Genomic DNA, 25,482 nt, shown 5'->3' with positions numbered 1-25,482 from the left:
TGGAAAATGTCATATACAACCAGCACAAAAAAAAACGCAAATAAATTAGTGAATATTTGAAACATCAGTGCATGGAAAATGTCATATACAACCAGCACAAAAAAAACCGCAAATTCATTAAAATGCATTAGCTGCACTGTCAAAGTTAACATTTCTTGTTCCACTAGTAACACGTGTCGTGTTGCAAATAACATCCAATATCCTATGATAAGTCGCATCAAGAATAAATGATCAGAATTAATGCAGCAGTTCTTGTATGGACCATAACATTCAAAGTGACCTGTTCCGAAGGAAAATATCCATTATACCCTCACTCACAAGTCACAATTTCTGGCCTTCATCTCGACAGAATTGTCCAAATTCCTTTTTTATTCAAATTTTAAATATTTTCTCATCGTCGATCGCAGCGACCATTTGCAAAAGAGGAACGAAAGGTACCAGGAGGGAGAGTCAAACTCATGTATATAAAATAAACTGACAACGCCATGGATAAATATAAAAAGACAAACAGACAAATAATAATACAGAAGACAAAACCTAGAAAGCTGAAGACTAAGCAATACGAACCCCACCAAAAAAATAGAGTGACCTTGGGTGCTCCGGAAGGGTACGCGATATGCAAAAAGCAAACACAGCAATCAATTAAACACCAAGTTATCTAGACGAATTTCGAATGAATCCAATAGATATTAGTAATGATCTGATATCGATACCTAATTCATAAAGGGAAGCCAATACAAGTAGTTTTGTCAAAAAGTACGTCAAGTGAAATAGATTATAAAAATTAGGAGATACCGGTATGGTTAATTGCCAATCAAATAAATCTGAATACAGCAAATGACGTGGCTATAAGCAACTTCAAGTCTTTTCATGGCTTTCATTGATAGTTAAAGTCCATACCGTGTGGTCGGATATAAAAGACACCGACATGACAAAATGACAAACGAAAAATAAACTACGGCTGGAGTTATAACAAAACAATAAACGAAAATCAAATATGACAGAAATGTCCGGTTGAATGATACAGGTTGGTAGATATTGTACAGATAATTCAAATAGTATTAACAGAATTGTGACAGTTTATTAGAAATATTAAACAAATGTTTATTATATAAACAAAGGTAAAAAAAAATTATATGGATGAATTCATGTACAACATGTATATATGATTGGATGGAAAATGTAATCATCGATAAAAGTAAGTTACGTTTCCGATCAACACGTTTATAGCTTTATGACTATTTACTTATTTACTTTAATATGCAGTGAAAAAAGTTAAAGAAATTATATATATTCAAACAACAATTGATTCATTTTACTCTAGTTCTTGGTGTGACCACTTTTACACAATGTCAATAATCAGTCGCATGTACAAAAAAAATGAGATTCACTTCAAGCATAGCACACAAATATGTATAGCAATGGTTCAAAATAACATTTTTGAAATAAAAAAACAAGTAAAAAAAAATTTCAGTTATTTCTGACACGAAAGCGTTTGATTGCACAATTTACTCATTTGATGTAGATACTTTGAACATGAGTATTCTTGATCCTTTCAATTGCATGAACTACGCTAATTCGCTATATCAGTCATCTTAAAAACCCAAGCATCAGTGCTTGGTATCTTTGCAAAAGATATATTTGGCAATGTTATATTCACACCAGACGGCTGCACTTTTGAATAACTAAAGTTATAATCTTGATACCCTAACATTGTTATCAATGTGCTGCTACTGGTGATAGGTGCCTTTAAATACAAATAATTTGTATCTGGCCAATCCAGTATAATCGCATAAACATTTGTTGCTGTTTCCGTCTTTTTCATTGTATACCAACATGCCTGAGTGGCATTGTCTTGTTGAACTGTCCACGGTTTTGAACTATAGATAGCTTCACCATTTATTTTCATCCATTTTCCAAACTGTAGAAGTCTTTCTTCATAAACTGGTTGTATAGTCCCATAACTTGTTGGTCCAACGTTCATAAGCATATTACCTCCACAGCTTACAGTTTGTGCAAACGTTGCAATAAGTTCTCGAGTTGAATAAAAGTCCTCTATTCGTGCATCTCGTCGGAACCCCCAATGGTTTTTGTCTATTGTCCATGCATTTTCGAACTTTCTTTTCTGGAGAGTTGTAGGAAGATATTTATCATGGCACGTGAAGTACCCACCATGATGACACATGTCACCTTTGCCCCAGCGGTCATTAGTGACAACCGTGTCCTTCACTGGACTGTCATTGTACAGCCAAGCTAAGAATTCCTTTGACGTCCAATAAGTGTCCGGTGCTTCCCACTCCCCGTCCGACCAAACTACTTCGGGTTTATATCTATTCACAAGCTCATATAGTTCTGGCATGGATTTAAATTTCACAAAATCTTGTGTTGTAAAATTGTTTGCTTTGTCTCTAAGATATAGTGGGTTATACCATTCTAACAGAGAATGATACAGTCCAAATCGCAGATTTGTTGTATTGCGAATAGCATCGGCCAGTTCCCCTACCAGGTCCCTGTGTGGACCAACGTCATAAGAATTCCAGTTCCAAGAATAATTAGACGGCCAATTGGTAAATCCTTCGTGATGTTTAGAAACTAAAACAACATATTTAGCTCCAGAGGCTTCTAGCGTTGCAGCCCATCTTTTAGGATCATAAAATTCTGCTTTGAAGTCTGCTGCAAAGTCGGCATATGTAAAATCAGGACGATAGTTCCGCTTCATAAAGTTGACAATGTCTCGGTGTCCATTTTTCCAATAATTCCAGAACCATACTGCACTGTAACTAGGAACAGAGAAAACTCCCCAGTGCATAAATATGCCAAGCTTTGCTTCGTCGTACCAGTCCGGAAGGGGTCGGCTTTCCAGAGATTCCCAGGTTGGTTGATATCTCTGGCCGAACGTTGACAAAGTGCAATAAAATAGCAGGAACAAATATAGAGCAGCCATGTTTAAATTCATGTTATGAAATGAAGTTATCGACCCGTATAGTCAACGAACCGGTATTTATGTGTATGTTCTATGCTTGTAATAAACAGGTAGCAATAAAAAAAAAATGTTTGCTATTAATGTCGCAATTGGTAACAAATTTATTACAATATTTGTAAATGGGTCTAAACGACCGCTGCATTGTGGTGGTGCAAAGTTCCCGATCATTGATATAAACAGTTCATTAACAGAATATGAAACTCGATTTCTTCCTCTGATTCCTCTATTATTTCCTTTTAATACATTTTATATCTATTTAAAAAACGACCTCATTTCAAAACACATTTCATAATGTAATAATATCCTATATTCCTTGTTAAGTTGTATTTTTTTTTTATGTCAATGTTTTTTTCACAAAAAAAAAAATTACATTACGCTCTAGTATGGTGCATTACATATATATTTATGTTCTTCTTCGCTGTACTCATACGAACATAAAAATTGTCTTAATAATATATAAATAAAACAAAAAGCAATTTGGGATGAGAAATTGTACTGATCAGTTTAATAAATCATAGACATAAATTGTGACAACTCTGGTCATGTAAATCGTGCTCTCTGGATCTCCGAATAATGGAAGGAAATCTACAAGTATAAAAATGTTAAATCAGAAAAAGAGATAACTGCAATTACATATCATCAATGCAAAATATACGTGTCGATCTGATCAGTAAGTTTTTCTCGACAAGAGAAAATGCGCGAAATCCAGATATATATGTGTGAAAACCGAATTACTGCGGATATAAGCGTATGCGAATATTTATATGCCAAATTAAGAAATGAATTTCTTGACTGGCAATTAATGGCCCATGGTTGGTAAATAAATGTCTAGATAATAAATTTAAAAGGTCACTAAAAACGACTATATCATTTCATATATTTTGTGTTATTTTGACAGACGGTGGCCTAACGTTATAGTTGTTAATTTTTGTGTTATTTGGTCTCTTCTGGAGAGTTGTCCCATTGGCGATAATACCACATCTTCTTTTTTATAACTTAGTTTTGAAAACGTGTATTTAACAAGTGTCAAAATGATTTTAAGATTACTAAACATGTTTACCATTTCATATTTTGACAGATTTGGAGTATTATGAAAATTAAAATAAAATATGTTACTGGCTTAACTATTATGGACTCTGAGAAAATGGACTCTGAAGATCATTTGAATACAACATATTGTATAAGGTGTCATTTGATAGTGTATCTGTAACTCTTTGTTTTTTTGTTGTTTTTTTAACTCGGAGAGGGTGGGTGGGTTTATTCAAGGGGTCAATGAGTTAACACGGATTGTATCTAAATCTAATTGATACACATCATCATGAACATCGCCGTACAAATTACGATGTGTTCTGTTTTAATAAGAGTTCTGTAGGTACAGCCAAAATTTCTAGCCAAATCTTTCTATCTTGGAAAGAATTCAATTAATTTTTAGTTAATTTGTGATGACGAAATCCCTGACTTAATAATAAATAGTTTTCCCGTTTTGATATTTTCCTTGGTTATTATTGTGATTTTATCTTTTTTAATGGAACTTCAGACACTTGATATCATCAACAAAAGAAATTGAAGCCTGATAAATTATAGCCCGGTAAAAAGGTATGTAACTATCTTCTCATTCTTCAAAGTCAACACGAACAACGTTGGTTTCAAATTCTAAATTCGGTCTGAATTAATAAGAAAAAGAAAAAGAAACAACAATCAATGAGGGTACAGCTGATCGAACCTTTAATGCAAAAGAACGAAAACAAAAGGACTATATACTGTCCATTTTTTGAATCCATGAATCGTATAATGCTGATTTAAGGATATATACCGTCACATCCATAAATATTTCTCTAATATACCACTTAAAATCTAAATTTTCATCATATAAAGATAAAAATCATTCCTTGTAAACAAGTAAATTGTATATATGTAAAATGAGATGATATCTGGTTTGTTAAGAACAAGTTTTTAAAAAGTTAGCGTATTTGTCCATAGTGTTTGAAGCGCAAATATCTTTTCGTGTTACAGGTAAAGTAAATTAAACAAATGTGCAACTATAGCATGTCTAGTTAAGGAGCGATTCAAAACAAATTCCAAAAACCTGAGTTCAACATCAACGTTCTTCTCCCCATTTAACAGCATTACAGCCGATTGTATTGAGTGTGTAGGCAAATGTTATATCTTTGGCTAGCTTGCTTGTTAGCTGAGCCATGAAAAACTCCCTAATCAAATGACAAAATCAAAATCTCAAACACATCAAACAAATGGATAACAACTGTCACATTGCTGACTTGGTACAGACATTTTCTTATGTGGTTTAACCCTGGTTTTATAGCTAGCTAAACCTCTCACTTATATGACCAAGATGTTCCAAAGTTTAAGTTTATCTGACGGAAAATGTCATAAACTTTAATGCTCAATTTAGACCAATATTATGGGTTTACCAATCATCACACGGCAAACAAACAAAAACATTGACCAGAACTATTCCTTGCTCACTACAATTAAAGAACAATTTTACTTAACGCATTCGGGAATGATTTTTTTTCTTCCTTTATTTAAAATGGAAAAGTATATTTGAACAAGATTCCATCAACTAAATCAACAAACGAGAAAGCGCAAATATCCTGTAGAGTTGACACAAACTCCAAACTGGTCCCAAATGTTATTTCTCCAAATATATATAAAAATTAGTCAATTGAATGAAAAATATTTGAATAAAAAATATTCCTAAAGTTTTGACATGTATAACGTTGTTTTATTTTTAGGGACACTTGGATGATGTATCCGATAAAGGAAGATTCTTATATTCACTTATAATTATAGGTTCAAGTTTGAATGAATACTAATATTCAATTATCTTCTACAAGGTGTTCAATGAAAAGTGAAGAAAAAAAATCAAGTATGGCTTGAAAAGTACGCGCATCCGGATGAGAGTCCTTTATTTATTTCTTTTTTTTTAAATTTCATATGCCACTTTCTCTTTTCTTTATATTTTTGCCCATATTCACTTTTGTGACGATTATCTCTATTTTTGATTTTTTTAACATATTTTTCACGTAGATATTAGATAAAAAAAAAAGAGATATTAGCTCATTGATCTTTATTCTGTAAACTCACCCCTGTCACCTTTTGAATTTCTTTAAGAATTGTTTCAATGCATATTACAACTAAATTCAATTCAAAGTTTTATTGCCATATAAACTTTACAGTTTGTGACATATCAGCTATGTCAATTGTATTAATTTGTGTATTTCGTCGATGGTGGTCTGTGGTGAACTGTTGTGTTTGATGGTTAATAGACATACCTCATTTAAACCGCGGGAAAATAGTTACCTCCCTCAATGTTTTAGTTTTTCGATACTTCTCTGCTCTTATCATAAATCACTTGACATTTTTTTGTCAGGATGTTTTGATCGCATCACCTGTCTATGACAGGTGAAAATAAGGAATAACATTACGTAGAAACTGAAAAAGAATTGAACATGACTTCCGTCAAAGTAGCAGTTAGAGTGAGACCGTTTAATAAGAGGTATTTAAAAAATTATTTGACACGTACAGTTCTGTCATTGTCTTACCAGATCTTACCAAATAGTAGTCCAAATAATTATGACGTCTTGAAAGGCTATTATAATTTTTTTCTTTGACGCCTTAATATAATAGCCTTTCAAGACGTCATAATTATTTGGACTAACCAAATAGATGGACTAGCTTACTGAAATTGAAACCCCAAATATTCACACACACAGTTAAGAAAATAGCATAAATAATTATTTCCTCAAACAGGGGAGTGAAACAGGATTCTATTACACAATTAACGAATCCCTAACAATAGTTTGCATTCACAAATTTGTTTTTATCTCTTAGGTCCTTATGTTATTTATTTACTGTTTTCGGACCATAGCTCATTAGCTGCGGAACCGTAGCTCTTAGGTCCTTATGTTATTTTTTTACTATTTGCGGAGCATACATGTAGCTGCGGAACCGTAGCTCTGCTCTTAGGTCCTTATGGTTTTTTTTTACTGTCCTTATGTTATTTTTTTACTGTCCTTATGTTAATTTTTTTACTATTTGCGGAGCATAGCTGCGGAACCGTAGCTCTTAGGCATGTTAGGTCCTTATGTTATTTTTTTTTACTATATGCAGACAATAGAGCTACAGATTTTTCTTATTTCAAAACGATATTCAATACAATAATAATGATGCAAAAGATCTAGGTGGAGTTTAAATGTTTTCCTGAGTTTATATATACATGATATATGACTTATAATAAAGTATGGGGATATTCTGAGACTTTTCAATAAAAATTGTTCTTTGCTTTACTCATCATTTTGACTTTCTTTAATTTGAACAGGTTTTTTTCCTGTTAGTTTTTTTTTCTCACTGGAAAATGTGTATCACTATTGTAATTTATAAATTTAGTAATAACTGCTTCTTGTCCAGTGATACATATTTCATGCAGTTACAAGACCACTATTTTAAAGTTCTAAATTTGACTTACCAAATATTAAATCAAAGAAATCGTGCAGCCTAAAATATCACAAAATAAGTCAGGTGATTACTATTGCAAGCATCATGACAGAAAAATTCAATTACAAATGTAAGTTTCATTACTGTTACGTATCTAACTTTTAGACATCTGATTTAACACTGTAATAATCTTAACTTTTAAATCTAAATTATGCAATTTATTTATTAGGGAAATTGATCTAGAGAGCAAATTTATAGTGTCCATGAATGGAGGGAAAACAACAATCACCAATCCTAAGGCAAGTATTTCATGTCATTTAGTTCTATAAGATGATGATGATGAGAAGGAGGAATTGACTACAACAGATGTTTGTTGAGCATTCATTAGCCAATTAAATGCATAGTTGAGAAACAGTGAATACCAATTAAAATTCTTTGGTTTTACTCTACTAGGACATTTATAAACAAACTTACCACCTTCTGCATTAAAGGCAAACATGACCTCAGAGGAAGTCTTGTATAAAAGAACTGAGGACATTTATTTTAGTCAGAGCTGTAGGAACACAATCACAATTGTAGAAAATTATATGCACTTGATATTTATAAATTAATGTTTTATAGAGAGCAACTGCACTGAAGTATTCTTGATTAATAAAAAAACCTTTTTGTCAATCTCAGCTAATAGGAATTTTGGAAGGAGCTGCAATTTTTTTTATGCATATCATATGATAGCCTTGTGAAATTCAATGGAAATAAAATCATTGTTTTCCATATTTATATCAACTATCAATTTTGAGTTTATCTCTTTTCATTGGTTTCAATGATTGTGCTTTCACAAAAATTTGCTGTTTTGAGGGTTGCTTACTCAAATCAAAATAATAGTTTTTGACTTTGACATAAAATTAAATGTTAGTAAATATATTATTTTGATAATGACAAAAAAAAGCAAATTCAGTATAATTTAAAAGTAATTTTTTCATTGTAGATTCCGGAAAGGAATGCTGAAGGAGGACATGGTAAAGATGCCATGAGGATAAAGGATTTCACATATGACTTTTCATTTTGGTCTGTGGATAAAAATGAACCTAAATATTGTTCTCAAAAACAGGTTTGTTTCAATAGATTCTTGCATGCTGGAAATGTTTCACTGCACTGTAATTAAATATCAATACCCATGATGATGGAAGGGTGCTGAGTGTCTTATTTATTTTCTATGAAGATGGTTTCAATTTTAAAATCAAATTGGTACTTTAAATATAAAAGAGAAGATGTGGTATGATTGCCAATAACTTATATAATTATAGGCAATCATACCACATCTTCTCTTTTATATTTATTATAAGACAACTCTCCATAGAAATTAACTTTAAAACTTGTTTTGAGTTGGAAATTCATTTATGATTATGGTATGAAGATTAAAAAAAACCAAAATCTTCAGGGATTTTTCAAAATATTTTTAATGATGTACTTCCAATAATTGTTTTTTCCATAGAAGAAGGCCTCTGATATAAACAGTTAAACACTTTTTATTTTTGGCATTTCCTGAAATCATAAAAACTTCTGAATTTAAAGTAATGTTTAAAATAATTTTAACTTATTACAAAAAAAGTTACTGTGATATTTACAATTGTTGATATATTCTTATCTTCATTTTGTACATTAATAGATTTGTCTCTTGAAAACTCTGTAAAATATATGTTTCAGGTTTTCCAGAGTTTGGGGTCAGATGTGGTGACTTCAGCATATGATGGTTACAATGCATGTGTATTTGCCTATGGTCAGACAGGATCAGGAAAGAGTTATACTATGATGGGCAGCCAGGTATGTTTATTGATCATCATTATATTTGTATACATTTCCTTCATTAAGCCAGTTGACTGTTCGAAATGAACAGTGAGGTGTTGTTCAATTTGGATTTCACTGACATGATTATTTATTTAGATAACTACAATGTGCAATACCACCAAAGACCTCTCATGAGATTAACTACACAGAACGTGATAGATGTCAATCACATGAGATGCTGTTACCATTCAAGAAAACACGAACATTTCTATTTATATATTTTCTATTTTAATTTACTTTCACTTTCACTATCTATTTATATAACGTCACCATAACTACTATTATGTAACTTACACTTCCTGTTAAATCACTAAACCGCAAAATTCATACTTCACTGTCATATTTCTTTGTACAATTGTCCTGATGATGCCTATCTACTAGGCGAAACATGTAGACCCAATAAACAGATACTATGCGGTAAAAACATGAGTGTTGTTGTCTTTATTGTCGACATTTCCTTCATTAGTTCAACTGTTCATCAAACTGGTATCAAGTTAAAAAATTTGTTTACGGTAGTTTTAACATGAATTTATAATCACATCATCTTTAAACTTGGTACACATGCATGTTCATAATGATATTTTTTTTCACATTCTGGTTATTTTTTGTGTGTGGAATGTATTCAATATGAAGTTTTGATCTGACCATAGAATTTATATTATTTTAATCAAAGCCATATTAGAATAAGTACCAGTACATGTAAATGAGCTGTTATATATAATAATGATGTTTAAGAATACAACATAATTGTTTATAATATATTTTTTTCAGGATGATCAAGGACTGATACCAAGAATATGTCAGGTATAGTAAGCCTTGAATTTGAAAAAAACAACATATAAAATTGGTAAATAAATGTACATATTTTGAAAGGATGCTTCTAATTGATTAGTTTAAAAATAAAGCTTTTTTATGCCCCATCTACAATAGTAGAGGGGCATTATGTTTTCTGGTCTGTGGGTCCGTTCGTCCTTCTGTTTATTCATTCGTCCATTCGTCCGTTCGTTCCTCCATCTGTTGTTTGTTTGTCCCCATTCAGTTTAAAGATTTTGGTCAAGGTAGTTTTTGATGAAAGGTGAAGTCCAATCAACTTGAAACTTAGTACACATGTTTCCCATGTGATGATCTGTCTAATGTTAATGCCAAATTGAAGTTTTGACCCCAATTTTACGGTCCACTGAACATAGAAAATGATAGTGTGAAGTTCAGGATAAAATTTTGGTTAAAGTTATTGGTCAAGGTAGTTTTTGATGAAGTTGAAGTCACATCAACTTGAAACTTAGTACACATGTTTCCTATAATATGATCCTTCTTATTTTTAATTTCAAATTAAAGTTTTTGATTCCAATTTCACGGTCCACTGAACATGGAAAATGATAGTGCGAGTGGGGCATCCGTGAACTATAGACACATTCTTGTTTACCAGACAAAATATAGGAACATTCCCATTATCATGATAATGCAATGTTCCTAAAAAAAAAAAGGCTTTCATTTTAAGTTTGCAATTTCATTTACCAGAACCTATATCATGAAGTTGATATACATTATAAAGATCTTGAAACTGCTATTCTATTGTTCAATGTATAATGAAAAAAATGAATGGCTTATAAAACAAATTCTTTCGAAAAGTCCAGTGATTAAGTAATAAAATCAGACTTTTATGGATGTTTTACTCTATGATTTGAATCTTTTTTCTTGTAGGAGCTGTTTTGTAGAATGAGAGAAGATGATACAAACTATAGGATAGAAGTTAGGTACGATAGCTTATATGTTAGAGTTTTAACCATGATTTATTGGCTAAATCACTTTAAAGATAACCCATACAATCTATAGAAGTAAGAGGTATGTTATGAGTGGGTCTCATTGCGGTCTAAGTGTGACACAGGATTTGCCGAGGTTTTCTAAGCGTGACACCTGAAAGTCAAATAAATAAGCATGAAGACAGGAAACAAAGTCTGGTGGGACATGGGGAAACTACATGCCCTATTATGGAAATGAGAAGCAGGATACGGGATCTTATTAAACAAAAAGCGGGATCTGGGATTTGCCCCCCCTCCATTATACCCCCTTATGATTGAAACTTGCTTCTAGTTGCTATGTTTGAGAGGAGATAATTAATGCAGATAAAGGAAAGTTGTCAAGTATAATTATATCATCAAATATAAACTTTGTTTAAGAAAATGTGGATGGTTATATTATTTTCCATTTCAGCTACATGGAAATATACAATGAAAAGGTTCGAGATTTGTTGAAACAATCATCAAATTCCAAGACGGTACATAACCTACGAGTCAGAGAACATCCAAAAGATGGACCTTATGTCCAAGGTAAATTGATATACAAATACATTTTTGTTTTAATGATGTTCAATTTATGTGAAAAGATATATAATCATTCAACCAAATATTTCGCCCTCTTAAAAAATAGATATTGAGTATTAACTAACATTGTTTACAATTTGGTTACAAAAAAGGATCAACACAAAATCACATCATGATGAGAAAAAAGATTATTGTGCAAATTTTGTGTTAATTATTGCAATGTGAATTAATTCCTTGTTTACCATTCTAAATTTATTTAGCTACATGATGCACACTTCCCATGAACACCTCAATTATCCATATACATATACAGCTAGATCAGAAACAAAATACCATAACAAATCTAACAGAAATGTAGAATTATATATACAATATTATGTTCCTGTAAGAATGTATATTAGAGACAAATATGAGACTGTAGTCTTGTTTCTTGTAAAATTAAGTGGAGAAAAATAACATTCAAATGTTCAATTCTTATGGGACTGTAGTCTTGTTTCTTGGAAAATTTAGTGGAGAAAAATAACATTCAAATGTTCAATTCTTATGGGACTGTAGTCTTGTTTCTTGGAAAATTTAGTGGAGAAAAATAACATTCAAATGTTCAATTCTTATGGGACTGTAGTCTTGTTTCTTGGAAAATTTAGTGGAGAAAAATAACATTCAAATGTTCAATTCTTATGAGACTGTAGTCTTGTGTCTTGGAAAATTTAGTGGAGAAAAATAACATTCAAATGTTCAATTCTTATGGGACTGTAGTCTTGTTTCTTGTCAAATTCTGATCAAAGCGAGATAAAAGTCTTTAGTCATTTTCAAACTGCATTAAAATCACAGAATCTCTTTTTTTGTTTTAGATCTATCAAAACACATAGTAAATAATTATGAAGATGTTGAGGAACTAATGCATAGAGGCAATTCTGTCAGGTATTTTGTATGTCTTACTTACTTATATAATAAAATAGATGCTGATTTATATGCAGTTCATAAGAAAAAAGGAGATGTGTGGTGTATGAAGTGTGGTAGCAACCCAAAGACTTGAAAAAAAACCCAAAGAAATTTAGAGGTCAACAATAAGATTTTTCTACATTGGCTAGAGGAATAGGGGAGGGTTGAGATCTCATAAACATGTTTAACCCCGCTGCATATTTGCGCCTGTCCCAAGAAGGAGCCTCTGGCCTTTCTTGGTCTTGTATTATTTTAATTTTAGTTTTTTGTGTATAATTTTGAAATTAGTATGGCTTTCATTACCACTGAACTAGTATATATTTGTTTAGGGGCCAGCTGAAGGATGCCTCCGGGTGTGGGAATTTCTTCTACATTGAAGACCTGTTGGTGACCTTCTGCTGTTGTTTTTTCTATGGCTGGGTTGTTGTCTCTTTGACACATTCCTCATATCTATTCTCAATTTTATTTTCTATACTGTACAAAAATTGAAGCTTTGAATCACCCTTTGTTTGGATAGGTAGTAAATAAATTTTACAGTAGAATTTTACTTTGAACATCTGCTAGCAACAACAAATTACCAAAAAGGATAAAAACACTTAAAGATCTTGAAATAATTAATTTATAATTTAATATAGACCAATTATTTGGATTCTATAAAAGTGTTAGAGACCTGCAGGCTGTTTTCATTGAAAACAACTTTCATTATGTAATTTTATTTCTTTCATGTTTTCATTAGCTTACCATGTTTATACTTTGACAGAGTAACAGCGACAACAAAGATGAATGACGTCAGCAGTAGGTCACATGCCATATTTACGTTAGTCTTCACACAGGTTTGTTCTATATTTAGAATTGACGTTCGTAAAGATAATCTTATTATCTTGTAAATTGCATTATTATTTTTAAAGTTTATTAATCTTAGTGAAGTTATTAAAAAGGTTGCCATAATTGGAATACTTTAGGTTGTTTTAGATGCATAAAAAGTTCTCTTTTGAAACATCAAATTGTACAAGTTGAAAACAATTTTAAAGCATTGAGTTATTTTTCTATTAAAACACTACAGTTTAATCCTCTTTAAATAATGATCTAAAGAAAGTGTAATGTTAAAGATCATTTGTTATAAGATACAATTTAAAATGGAAACAAAAAATCTAATGCTTATGATCTCTTTGTCTTTATCAAAATATTTTCAATACTTGCTATTTTAACTCATATGAAGCAAATTATATTGGATACATAGAATCACAAAAGTACATCTTTTTTTTGTAGAAAAATCATGTACTGCATTGAAAATAAGTTGAGCAATGTTTGATTGTCTGATTTTTCATTCTATTGTGCAATGTTTTATTCCGTGTTTTATGTCATGTACTGTGGATTCATTTATTTTCGTGGATACCAATTTTCTAGGATTGATGAAAACTTATATGTTAGTGGATATTTAATTTCGTGGTTTTGGAGAAATCTGCATACAAGCCTATAGAAAATTTAGTATTCGTTGAACATTTAATTTCGTGGTTCGTCTGTTCCCACGAAATCCACAAAAATTGGTATCCAACGAATAATAATGAATCCACAGTATGTTGAAATTGTTATTCTTGTTTGTTAACTTCAGGCTAAATTCATAGATGATTTACCATGCGAAACAACAAGTAAACTGCATCTAGTAGATTTAGCTGGCAGGTGAGTTGTAAAAAAATGTATAAATATAAAATCATTATAACCTTAAAATATCATGTGCTAAATTATTTAAAGGATATTATGATGTTTCCTAAATTTTTCATTCAGATGGTTTGGATTGAAATGGTTTCAAAGCCAAAGTTATTGTAAGCCAGAAGTATCCACTGTACACTGTTCACATACTGAATTTTAATGAAATGTTTGCCACTGGACAATTATAGCCCACAATAAGTCAATTGATCATTGACATCTTAAAAACCTTAAAAAGGTAGTCATATACTAATAAAATTTTACGACTGAAAATGTACTATTGTAAAATGATCAAAACAACAAACTTAAATTGACAAAACATACAATATACACAGAATACAAAACTATACATGTAGTTGTTTTGGAAATAAAAGAATAAATGTTTGAATAATAATTTGAGAAAAAAAACGATTTCCATTCATAGTGAGAATGCAGATGCATCTGGAGCCACAGGTCAAAGGTTAAAAGAAGGTGGAAACATAAACAAATCACTGGTTACCTTGGGGACAGTCATTTCACTACTTGGTATGTAATGTTATCTTTTTATCATTACCAAAATATTTGAGTTACTTTTTCTGATGTAAAAGTCAGCTTTTTTATGAAACTGTAAAACTTACTGTATGGATAGATATATAGAAGTAAATGAGCAGGCCATTTCCTGATTTGTTGACTGAATAAATTTTACATCAGAGTTCTATCTCAAGCACAATTATGTAGGGATGTACATCCATCAAATGCAGTCTTCATGATTTAAATGTCAAATCTCTTTAAATTAAATAATTAAATTTAACCTCCATGATATTACTCATATTGAAATTAAAATGGATAGAACTGATTGCAATGTATGAGCAATCATGTCAGATAACTCTGATGAGCAAATGATATTTAAAATAATGAAATCTTAAATTGAGCATGATAATACATCTGACAGTGATTTGTTTCCAGGAATTCTCTTTGTCTTGCTGTATATGGAAAAGGTGATGATTTATAAATCAAACAGCTTTTATATCAATCTTTCCAATGCTGTAAAACATGCTTTCACTCATCCATAAAACCTTTTGACAAACTTTTCAGTAACTATCCTTGCTCTGCACTCTCCAGATTAAAACTTTTAACAGTATTTTCTGTTCCAATGAAAAATCTACACAAATATTCCATCAAATATTTCAATTATAAGTTGTTATCCTAAATTTTATTCTTTTTGATTAACTGAATTGATAATTGTTAATTTCCACCAATGTACCTCTTGTACCCATCAACTGTCTATAAATATCTGCATTGTAATTTAAGCTCATCATGCACATTTAATTGATAAAATGTGCATCAAGAATTTTTAGATAAGATGCAAAACGCGCTCAAATGTATAATCTGTATAAAAATTAACCCGATTGATTCAGTCGTTATATTACGCTTACTACATTAACGCCTGAATGCATAGATAATGAAAAATCTTCAATCAACCATTCGGAATTAGCTCGAGATTTAACTATCTGGATAAAATTGAGCTAATTGCTGATTGGTCACCTCTACTACAGGGCACCAATCAAAATCCAGGATTCGTGAAGAGTTTTTATCGTGTTAGGAAGTCAGGCTTTCGCAAGTAGGAGAGATTGTTAAGGGGAGGAACTGAATTATTCGGGTTATATAAAAATGTGCAAATCATTAATTTTGAAATAACATATAACTTCTTACTAATATTTAATTTTGTTATAACTGATTTCAAATTGTTTCATAAATGCTATTGATAAGTTGTTTATTCTTTTATAGCTAAGAATTGTAGTTTGAAAGAAGGAAAACAAGTGTTTATTCCGTACAGAGATTCTAAGATTACCTGGTTACTGAAGGATAGTATTGGTGGTAATGCCAGGACCATTATGATAGCTAGTAAGGACTGTTTTACTCTCAAATCATTATTGTGTTGGAAGGAGGCTTAGAGCATGTCTATCTTTTGTTTTAATTTTGTTAATTATTTTTATGTGTTCTTTTTATGAAGTGAGACATCTTCTCTTAAATGTAAAGGTGCAGTTCAGTGTATCCACACACCTAAGAATTATGACTTCACTTTAATTTATTAAATTGTTAAAACCAAAAAATGGATAATTTTATGTGAACGAATTCATAATATACTTTTATTTCATGAAATCTTCTGTATGTATGGTTTCATCCTTAAGATTTTGTGTAATTTATGAATTTGAAATTCTATTTTTCAGCAATATCTCCAGCCGATGTTAATTATGGGGAAACACTGAGAACCCTGAGGTATGCCAACAGGGCCAAGAATATCATCAACAGGCCTACTGTCAATGAGGTATCATCTTAGCACTTTCTTAATACTGGTCTTATTATAGCAAAACCTAGTGTCATTATTTTAATTGTTGCGAGGTAAAAAAATAAGTATTACATTTTAAATGTTCAGATTTTGAAATCATTAAATATTGAGTGTTTGAGTTTTGCATATTAATTTATTATTCATGAAGGTCCTTTGTAGGATACATTTTGGTAAGATAAGATTTACTGATTATACTGTGAAGGGAAAAAGTGTTTCATCATACCTGTCAACCTCTGAAAATGAAAAGTCAGGTCATGACCTGCATTGAGAAAAAAAATCTCAGGTCATAACGTGTACGACATTTTGCGGGCTCAATTGAAGAACAAAAATATGTTTACATATAATTTATATAGTCAATATGTATATGAAACAGTTAGAACATGTATACAAGTTTATTTCAGATTATTGTTATATTCCATAGTAGCAGACTTGGCATTCTTTAAAAGAACTGCACTTGGTTTCAGTCCATAGCAATGCAAATGTGTATTCATTTTACAAGAAAGAAGAGCACACAGTGTATCCTTATTTATATTAAGATCAGCCCTAAACTCTGTAGCTACTTTCTTTACTAAAGAAAATGCCCTCTCACTGTCTGCATTGCTGTTTGGCAAAACCAGTAATGTTTTAGCAAGTTTTGACAAAACAAAAAATCTTGGCTTGTTAAGAAAAATGTCATGCAACTTGGACTTTTCTCCCCAAAATGTACCAATGTCAGTTTCAGGGGAAGTGCAAAGTGGAAGTTCATCTAATGGGGTCAACTGATAGTCACTGAACTCATCTTGTAGCTTGTTGAAAATATCGTTACGTAGCTCAGGTAAACAGTCCTACATTTTGACTTTTGGTTACATTGAACAAGACCGATAAAACTGAAGGTCGTATTACTTCTAAATACCGGAAACAATTCCGGTCAGAAATTCGGGTGGAACGGGTAATGTTAGAAATTCCCGGGACCCGCCGGGTAAAGAAAAACTCCCAGGTGAGAGGTGAAAATAACGGGTGTCACCCGCAAAAAACGGGTGAGTTGACAGGTATGGTTTCATCATTCTTTGTATTTTTTTTTCAGGATCCAAATGTGAAGTTAATCCGAGACTTAAGAGCAGAGATTTCAAGACTGAAAGCACTACTTGGTGGAAGTCTGGTAAGTTGGTTCTCATGCAGATGTTTGTTATCATTTGTGTTAGATAATTTAAACGAAAAAATGATTAAAATGATTAATTTTCTCAAATAAAAATGATAATCTTTTTAAAGTTTTCCAATTGAAAATTAACAGAACTTTGTTGTTTATTAATTCTTCAACACAGGTTTACCTGATTGTCTATTACATGCACAGTCACATATAAAAATGTTTGTTGCAACAAGCAATACTGATGAATAATTATTTAGAAATGTGTTTACCAATTTTTTACTTGAATTTATGTCCAACAGTTAATTAACATAGTTATATATAATTTATTATGCATTACTCATACTAGCTCTAAATCATTTTGCCTTTTTGATTTGCAGGATAATATTGTGACACCTAAAGTTCAGGAAAAACTCCATGAGAATGAAGCAAGGGTAAGTAATCACTTATAAAATAGGAATCTCATAAAAATAAGAAAGAGTAAGCTGTTGTGATTGCAAAACATGCATATTTTTGACAATGATATTGTAAGTTGGTTTGTATAAAAGTTTGAAAAAATTAGGGATATTCGAAGGGAATTATCATAAAAAAAACCCACAAGGCATTCATTATACATGGATGATGAAAAACATTTTAAGGTAACAAACCAAAAAACAATATATACTAATAGGATGAATAAAAAGGTCTTTTATGATTTTTACCTTGAATATTGTATTTTCATAAAAGGTTTCAAATTTATATTGAACTTTCTTAAATCTTCTATAGCTTTTAATGTAATATTTTTACTTCAGGTCAAAGTTCTTACAGAAGAATGGGCTGGCAAATGGAACGAGACAGGAACTATATTAAAGGTAACATTTAGTATACTGTTCTTCTATTTCTTGATGCTAGCATGGCCATTGTCAGAGTCATAAATACATTAATCCTCATCCCCAAAAACATTTATTATTAAGCAAAAATAGATGTGATCCAATCAAATGGAATATTTTTTTTTTCTACCAGAACATATTTGTTATTATTAAATTCCAAAACATGCTTTAAAAAAACCTTTTAAAAAATCAGGGCTATGTCAAAGATTTGTTAAAAATGTTCATACAACTTTGGTTTAAGTGATTGAATTTTTTGAAAATAGGTGAACATTTGTACAGAAAGCACATACAATTGGTTAGAAATATTCTTAAATTTGTCTTAAAATCATCAAAATTCCAATTTCAAATACATAGATATTTCTGAAGCAACTACATATGTATATGTTGTTGGTGCATGAATTTTGTTTAAATGATGTAAAACAATCATATAATCAATGATTTTGTTGCATTTTGCAATTAGGTAGTATTAGCTAGCACCCAGCATTGGCAGTGCTTTGATATTTTAAAGTTTAATTTATATGTTCTTTATATATTTGCTTATTGCATTGGACCCTTACTACTACATATGAATAAGTTTTGATGTTTTGCTGCTTTTTGTGATTACATAATATAAGCTAGCACCCAGCAATGGCAGTGCTATGATTTCTTGTCAGTTAATGTACACAAAATGTATATGCTCTATGGAAAAAAGTTTGTTTATTGCTTTGGTCCCTTTCTACTACACATTAAATGAAATAAGTATTTATGATATAATGTTTTTATTTGACTAGAATGATATGTTCGCTGTACGTAAGGAAGGTCTTGGTGTGGTGTTAGATTTCCAGCTTCCACATCTGATTGGTATAGATGACGACATTTGTAGCACTGGTATTATGTTATACCATATTAAGGTTTGTATACAAAAATAATGCTGACTGTTTCTTGTAATTTCTTACAGTTACATGAATGCCAAATATCTTTTTAAACTCAAATTGACAGCCAATTGTTTTTGACGAAAGGTTCTTTATTATAATAATGTAATTATATATAGTTATACCAACCATGGTATCAATAAGCTACAATGAACAAAGTGTCATATACTGAAGCACCTGAATCTCAATGTGGGTAACAATAAAAGTTGTTAGAACAAAAATCAACAACAAAAAATAATATATTACATGATAAAATGTGTCTGGACCATGTTCTTTTACTTTAACCTTGTGTTAGTTAAAACCAAGGCTTCCAAAACGGTCATATATTCCGGTCATTTGTATAATGTCCGTTAAAAGTCCGGCTGGGCAAAGCATGAAACGGTCATATACTTTTTAGTTTTCAAGACTTTTTCGGTCATTTTAACATGATTCACAATCTTTTTGACCCAAACTTTTGCTTTAAAAGCCCCACATTTCCAGTCATAAAAGTGGCATGATTAATTACTATCAAAACAACCCCTACTTCAATACTTTCTAATTTTAATCAAGGCTAATTAGTTGTTGGACAGCTAAAGACTACCTGTTCAGGTCACAAGTAAACTATAACTGTCAGTACCGGACATCGTATTTAAATTAATCGGTCTATTCACAATTATTTTCGTACATTTCAGCGGTTTGTATCTAATTGATTTAGTCCAAAAGATTAAGTTATAATAAATATATTTATAAACATGATTTGATGAAACATTTAAAAAGGTTTTAAATGAAAAATCGTCAGAACTACGTTCCATAACTACGCATTTATAAAAAATTAACCTAAAAACTAGGATATTTTTAATACGGTGACCCTGCAAATAGGGTGGACTTCCGAAGAAGAAGAAGAAGAAGAAGAACAACAAGTACATGTGTGCGTATGTGCACAGGTGAGAAATTTAGGGAAATTTAATTATGTATCCTACATTTCTTCAAAAATGCTAAAATTATCATTGATACCTTTATCTAACGTTCATTTCAAGTATTTCAAGAAATAACGTGGAACGAGCTTCTTCACTCAGTCATGCTTTGTAAACGTACATAGATTTTACGTATCCAATTTTGGTCCATGTTTTACCATTGACAAGTCAAAGTAAAGTTTAATATCGTATTTTTTTAATCTAGACTAATGTCAATCATTGGGATGGCCATCTGATTACCATAATTGCCTTTTGTGAGGTAGTCTTAGATATTAAAATCAGGATCATACATAAAATGTCCGGCTGGCTCAAAAAAATTTTGGAAGCCTTGATTAAAACTCTGATGAAGTAACCAGGGGAACCAATCTTGTACAATGTGTATTCTCCCATTGCGAGCTATTTTTATTTTCTATAGTGATTCAACATCATTGTGACATTTTAGGTGATGTTTCAGCTGTCATGCAAGTTTATAATAAATTCAGAAACAGTTTGATTTTTTATAAATGAAAGAAGAAGTGCAATTTGATGAACCTCACATTTAATTAAAACATGCATTTCAGTAACTTTTAATGCATGCAATAAATTATGAATCAATAGTAAAAATAACAATTGTAGAAATATATTGTCCTGTTTCAGGAAGGGAAGACTACAGTTGGTAGACCAGATGCAGATGTTACTCCTGATATTGGTATGTATAGACTATCTGGTTTTCTACACATTTATAGCGTAAAATGTCAGCCTTGATCCACTTTGCGGGCTGAGCATATTAAACACGCAATAAAGCTGGTATATTCTCGATAGATATTGTGAAGTTGCTAATAAGTTCTGTTCATATCTCAAAAATTAGTCAGTGACTGAGAAAGGTGATAAAGCTATAGGAAAGGACAAATAGGAGCATTAAAACCGAAATAGCCTGAAGGTTGACTAAAAATAACATATTCAACTGTAGTTTTGTAGTATTAAATTGTATTTTTGTATTGCCATGCTTAAAGATAAATATTTCAGATATGACATAACTTGTTTTTATAGTACTAGCTGGTATTGAAATAGAAAAGGATCACTGTGTGATAGAATATATGAATGGAGATGTCATTCTCTACCCTGGTACTGGTGCCCTGTGTGTTGTTAATGGAGTCACACAAACCAGTGCAACAACATTATCACAAGGTATTGTTATTCTAGATTGAAAGTTGAGAGGCTTTCATCTTGTCTTTAAATCATAATTTGTTTTTCTGCTTACATATTGCATCTTGAGTATCCATGCTTCATCTTCAGCAATTGTTTCTTTATGAATATTTTGATATATATTATGATGACCTTTCCCAAACAATGCTTTACTGCGATACAATCACCCAAAAGTTATGTGGAGAGCAACAAACAAGTCTTTAACAGTATTCATATGTCTATACAATACTCAAAATAACTCAAAAAAGAAGATATAGGAAAGTTACTGATGAAGTTCTTGACCTTGGAGTAATACATGAATATTTTAGTTTTAAAGATTAATCTGCTTATCTAAAAATATATTAAGTTCAATGTAAATTTATAAATTGTCTTTTTTATTCAGGTGCAGTGATATTACTAGGGAGAACTAACATGTTCAGGTTTAACAACCCAGCAGAGGCTGCTAAAATGAAGAAAGATCTTAATAATGTATGTTACCCTAATATATCATATACTTGATAGCATTTCTTGTAACGTGTTTGTATGTTTGTACAATATGTTTATAAATTTCAAAATCTTTCTGATGCAAAAATTAAATGTATAAAATATATTTGAACATGAATCAATATATAACTCTTTTGTTTGTTTGACTGCTTTTAAATATGACCAGAAGATTGTTAAAAGTTCATGTATAATTTTAAGATACATATCATTTATCAAAAATCCAAAAAAATATTTTTGATAATCCTTGAAATTCAAGCTGGAATTTAGATTGCCACAATATAAAGTGGAGATAACTTGATCTTTTCATACGACCGCAAAATTTGAAAAAAATTTCGTCGTATATAGCTATCCCGTTGGCGTCGTCGTCCTCGTCGTCCTCGTCGTCGTCGTTGTCGTCGTCCGAATACTTTTAGTTTTAGCACTCTAACTTTAGTAAAAATGAATAGAAATCTATGAAATTTTAACACACGGTTTATGACCACAAAAGGAAGGTTGGGATTGATTTTGGGAGTTTTGATCCCAACATTTTAGGATTAAGGGGCCAAAAAGGGCCCAAATAAGCATTAAACTTGGTTTTTGCACAATAACTTTAGTTTCAGAAAATAGAAATAAATGAAATTTAAACACAAGGTTTATGACCACAGAAGGAAGCTTGGTATTGATTTTGGACGTTGAGGTCCCAACAGTTTAGGAATTAGGGGCCAAAAAGGGGCCCAACTAAGCATTTTTCTTGGTTTTCCCACCATAACTTTAGTGTAAGTAAATAGAAATCTATGAAATTTAAACACAAGGTTTATGGCCATTAAAGGGAGGTTGGTATTGATTTTAGGAGTTTTGGTCCCAACAGTTTAGGAATAAGGGGCCAAAAGAGTCCAAAATTAAACTTTGTTTGATTTCATCAAAAATTGAATAATTGGGGTTCTTTGATATGCCGAATCTTACTGTGTATGTAGATTCTTAATTTTTGGTCCCGTTTTCAAATTGGTCTACATTAAGGTCCAAAGGGTCCAAAATTAAACTTAGTTTGATTTTGACAAAAATTGAATCGGTTGGGTTGTTTGATATGCTGAATCTAAAAATGTACTTAGATTTATTATTATAGGCCCAGTTTTCAAGTTGGTCCAAATCGGGGTCCAAAATTAAACTTTGTTTGATTTCATCAAAAATTGAATAAATGGGGTTCTTTGATATGCCAAATCTAAATGTGTATGTAGATTCTTAATTTTTGGAAAATGACGCAGTCATTGTTCCATAACTGCCGACCTGATTTCTCTGCCTACCGCGCTTGGTTTCGTATTTACTAATTTCAATACAAACTGGAATGTGCTTGTGTTATCATTATGCATGAGCATTGTGTAGTAATCAGCCAGGAACCAGTTTACAAACTAACTGGTTTCTGTTTGTATTCCACTACAGTCGAACAAAGTGTTGTAGTTTGACAGGAACCAGTCCAGAATTTTGTAAACTACAAAACGTAATCGGTTATTATCATTCAGTTTTAGTGTTTCATACCGACTTATATGGTTTGTATAAGCTTAAGACCCTTCAAACATTAATGTGATAGGTATATTTAAGACTGTTTTACAAAAGGATGAAACTGTTTTGCTTTAAAAGTCGTACTATAGTGATATATGTTATGTAAGGATTTCCACTCTCACCGGTTAATTTCTTCTTTTACACGTGCTTTTGAAACTCCCTGTTTAAACATCGCAAGTTTTAAAATTGTTTTTTGAGTGAATTAAACTTATTTTAACAATCACGAAGCGTTCGGGAATCATTTCAAGCAGTTTCTTCTTCTCTTTGATGATAGAAAATAGGTTTTCTCAAGAAAATACCGCAAACGATCGCAGAGGAATTGAAACGTACAAGTCAAGTCGGCACCTGGTTAAATTGGCATCTAGTCAAATCGGCACCTATTTGACGTCAATTCGGCTTCCAATAATATTTATTATAATATTTTCTATTCAATTAATTAATAACTGTTACCAAGTACATAGTGAATATTAGGTAAACAACGATACCAAATTGAATATGTTGTTGTGTATAAAAGTAAACAACGAAGCTATTGTTTTAACCATTAGACAATTATTAAAATTAAATGGAAAACTATGAGTCCCTTTCAATAAATCAAACTTTCATGCCAAATAATTAGCAAATTTAAGGTGTTTTTTTTTTTCAGTAATGTTTAAACAGCATTAAACAAACAATCCTGTAAGAGACTCAACTGGTTAAATAATGCATAAAAATATCCAATATCTCATGTATTAGTCCAAATAATAATGACGTCTGACAAGGCTATTTTATTTTTTTCTGGGACGCCTTCCTAAGACGTTCGTAGGAAGGCTTCCTAAGAAGGCGTCCCAGAAAAAAATTAACATAGCCTTGTGGTCATAGGAAGGTGTCCCAGAAATAAATTTAAAAAGCCTTGCCAGACGTAATAATTATTTGGACTACTCATATATATCATTAAAAATACACCAAAAAATTCATGTAGTTGAGAAAAATAAATACATACAAAATGTACATGAACATCCAAAAAAAGTGAAAGTTAGTATTAACTCTTTTTGCTTTAAAAATTTACAACTGCATTTAAGTATTGAATGCTTTTTTAGCTCACCTGGCCCGAAGGGCCAAGTGAGCTTTTCCCATCACTTTGCGTCCGTCGTCCGTCGTCCGTCGTCCGTCGTCTGTAGTCGTCCGTCGTCGTCGTTAACTTTTACAAAAATCTTCTCCTCTGAAACTACTGGACCAAATTTAACCAAACTTGGCCATAATCATCATTGGGGTATCTAGTTTAAAAATTGTGTCCGGTGACCGGCCCAATCAACCAAGATGGCCGCCATGGCTAAAAATAGAACATAGGGGTAAAATGCAGTTTTTGGCTTATAACTCAAAAACCAAAGCATTTAGAGCAAATCTGACACGGGTTAAATTGTTAATCAGGTCAAGATCTATTTGCCCTGAAATTTTAAGATGAATCGGACAACCCATTGTTGGGTTGCTGCCCCTGAATTAGTAATTTTAAGGAAATTTTGCTGTTTTTTGGTTATTATCTTGAATATTATTATAGATAGAGATAAACTGTAAACAGCAATAATGTTCAGCAAAGTAAGATTTACAAATAAGTCAACATGACCAAAATGGTCAGTTGACCCGTTTAGGAGTTATTGCCCTTTATAGTCAATTTTTTACCATTTTTCGTAAATCTGAGTTATGTCTTACAAAAATCTTCTCCTCTGAAACTGCTGGGCCAAATTAAACCAAACTTGGCCACAATCATCATTTGGGTATCTAGTTTAAAAATTGTGTCCGGTGACCCGCCCAACAAACCAAGATGGCCGCAATGGCTAAAAATAGAACATACGGGTAAAATGCA

General features: G+C 31.5%; 2 protein-coding genes across 2 annotated transcripts in view; one reads left to right on the top strand and one right to left on the bottom strand.

Annotated features, from left to right (window-relative positions):
* Positions 1-1,061: 1,061 nt before the first annotated feature.
* LOC134712548 (alpha-L-fucosidase-like) lies at positions 1,062-3,011 on the bottom strand. Its single transcript, XM_063574224.1, has one exon. The coding sequence runs from the start codon at positions 2,954-2,956 to the stop codon at positions 1,574-1,576; it is 1,383 nt and encodes a 460-aa protein (XP_063430294.1). The 5' UTR covers positions 2,957-3,011; the 3' UTR covers positions 1,062-1,573.
* A 3,329-nt stretch (positions 3,012-6,340) lies between these two features.
* The window catches only part of LOC134712552 (kinesin-like protein KIF16B), a 43,748-nt gene continuing 24,606 nt past the window's right edge, over positions 6,341-25,482 (top strand). Inside the window, exons 1-20 of the mRNA XM_063574238.1 lie at positions 6,341-6,500; positions 7,668-7,737; positions 8,424-8,546; positions 9,143-9,259; positions 10,055-10,087; positions 10,985-11,037; positions 11,495-11,610; positions 12,456-12,525; positions 13,307-13,379; positions 14,159-14,226; positions 14,678-14,778; positions 16,021-16,137; positions 16,464-16,561; positions 17,646-17,720; positions 18,086-18,139; positions 18,497-18,556; positions 19,345-19,464; positions 21,075-21,126; positions 21,468-21,605; positions 22,006-22,091. Of these exons, the coding sequence (XP_063430308.1) occupies positions 6,454-6,500; positions 7,668-7,737; positions 8,424-8,546; positions 9,143-9,259; positions 10,055-10,087; positions 10,985-11,037; positions 11,495-11,610; positions 12,456-12,525; positions 13,307-13,379; positions 14,159-14,226; positions 14,678-14,778; positions 16,021-16,137; positions 16,464-16,561; positions 17,646-17,720; positions 18,086-18,139; positions 18,497-18,556; positions 19,345-19,464; positions 21,075-21,126; positions 21,468-21,605; positions 22,006-22,091 (1,671 nt within the window). The 5' untranslated portion in view covers positions 6,341-6,453. The remainder of the gene's footprint in view (positions 6,501-7,667; positions 7,738-8,423; positions 8,547-9,142; positions 9,260-10,054; positions 10,088-10,984; positions 11,038-11,494; positions 11,611-12,455; positions 12,526-13,306; positions 13,380-14,158; positions 14,227-14,677; positions 14,779-16,020; positions 16,138-16,463; positions 16,562-17,645; positions 17,721-18,085; positions 18,140-18,496; positions 18,557-19,344; positions 19,465-21,074; positions 21,127-21,467; positions 21,606-22,005; positions 22,092-25,482) is intronic.

Source organism: Mytilus trossulus, chromosome 1 (genome assembly GCF_036588685.1).
Source record: "Mytilus trossulus isolate FHL-02 chromosome 1, PNRI_Mtr1.1.1.hap1, whole genome shotgun sequence".
NCBI lineage: Eukaryota > Metazoa > Mollusca > Bivalvia > Mytilida > Mytilidae > Mytilus > Mytilus trossulus.
Note: the sequence above shows the minus strand (reverse complement) of the source record. Positions and strands in the feature narration are given on the sequence as shown.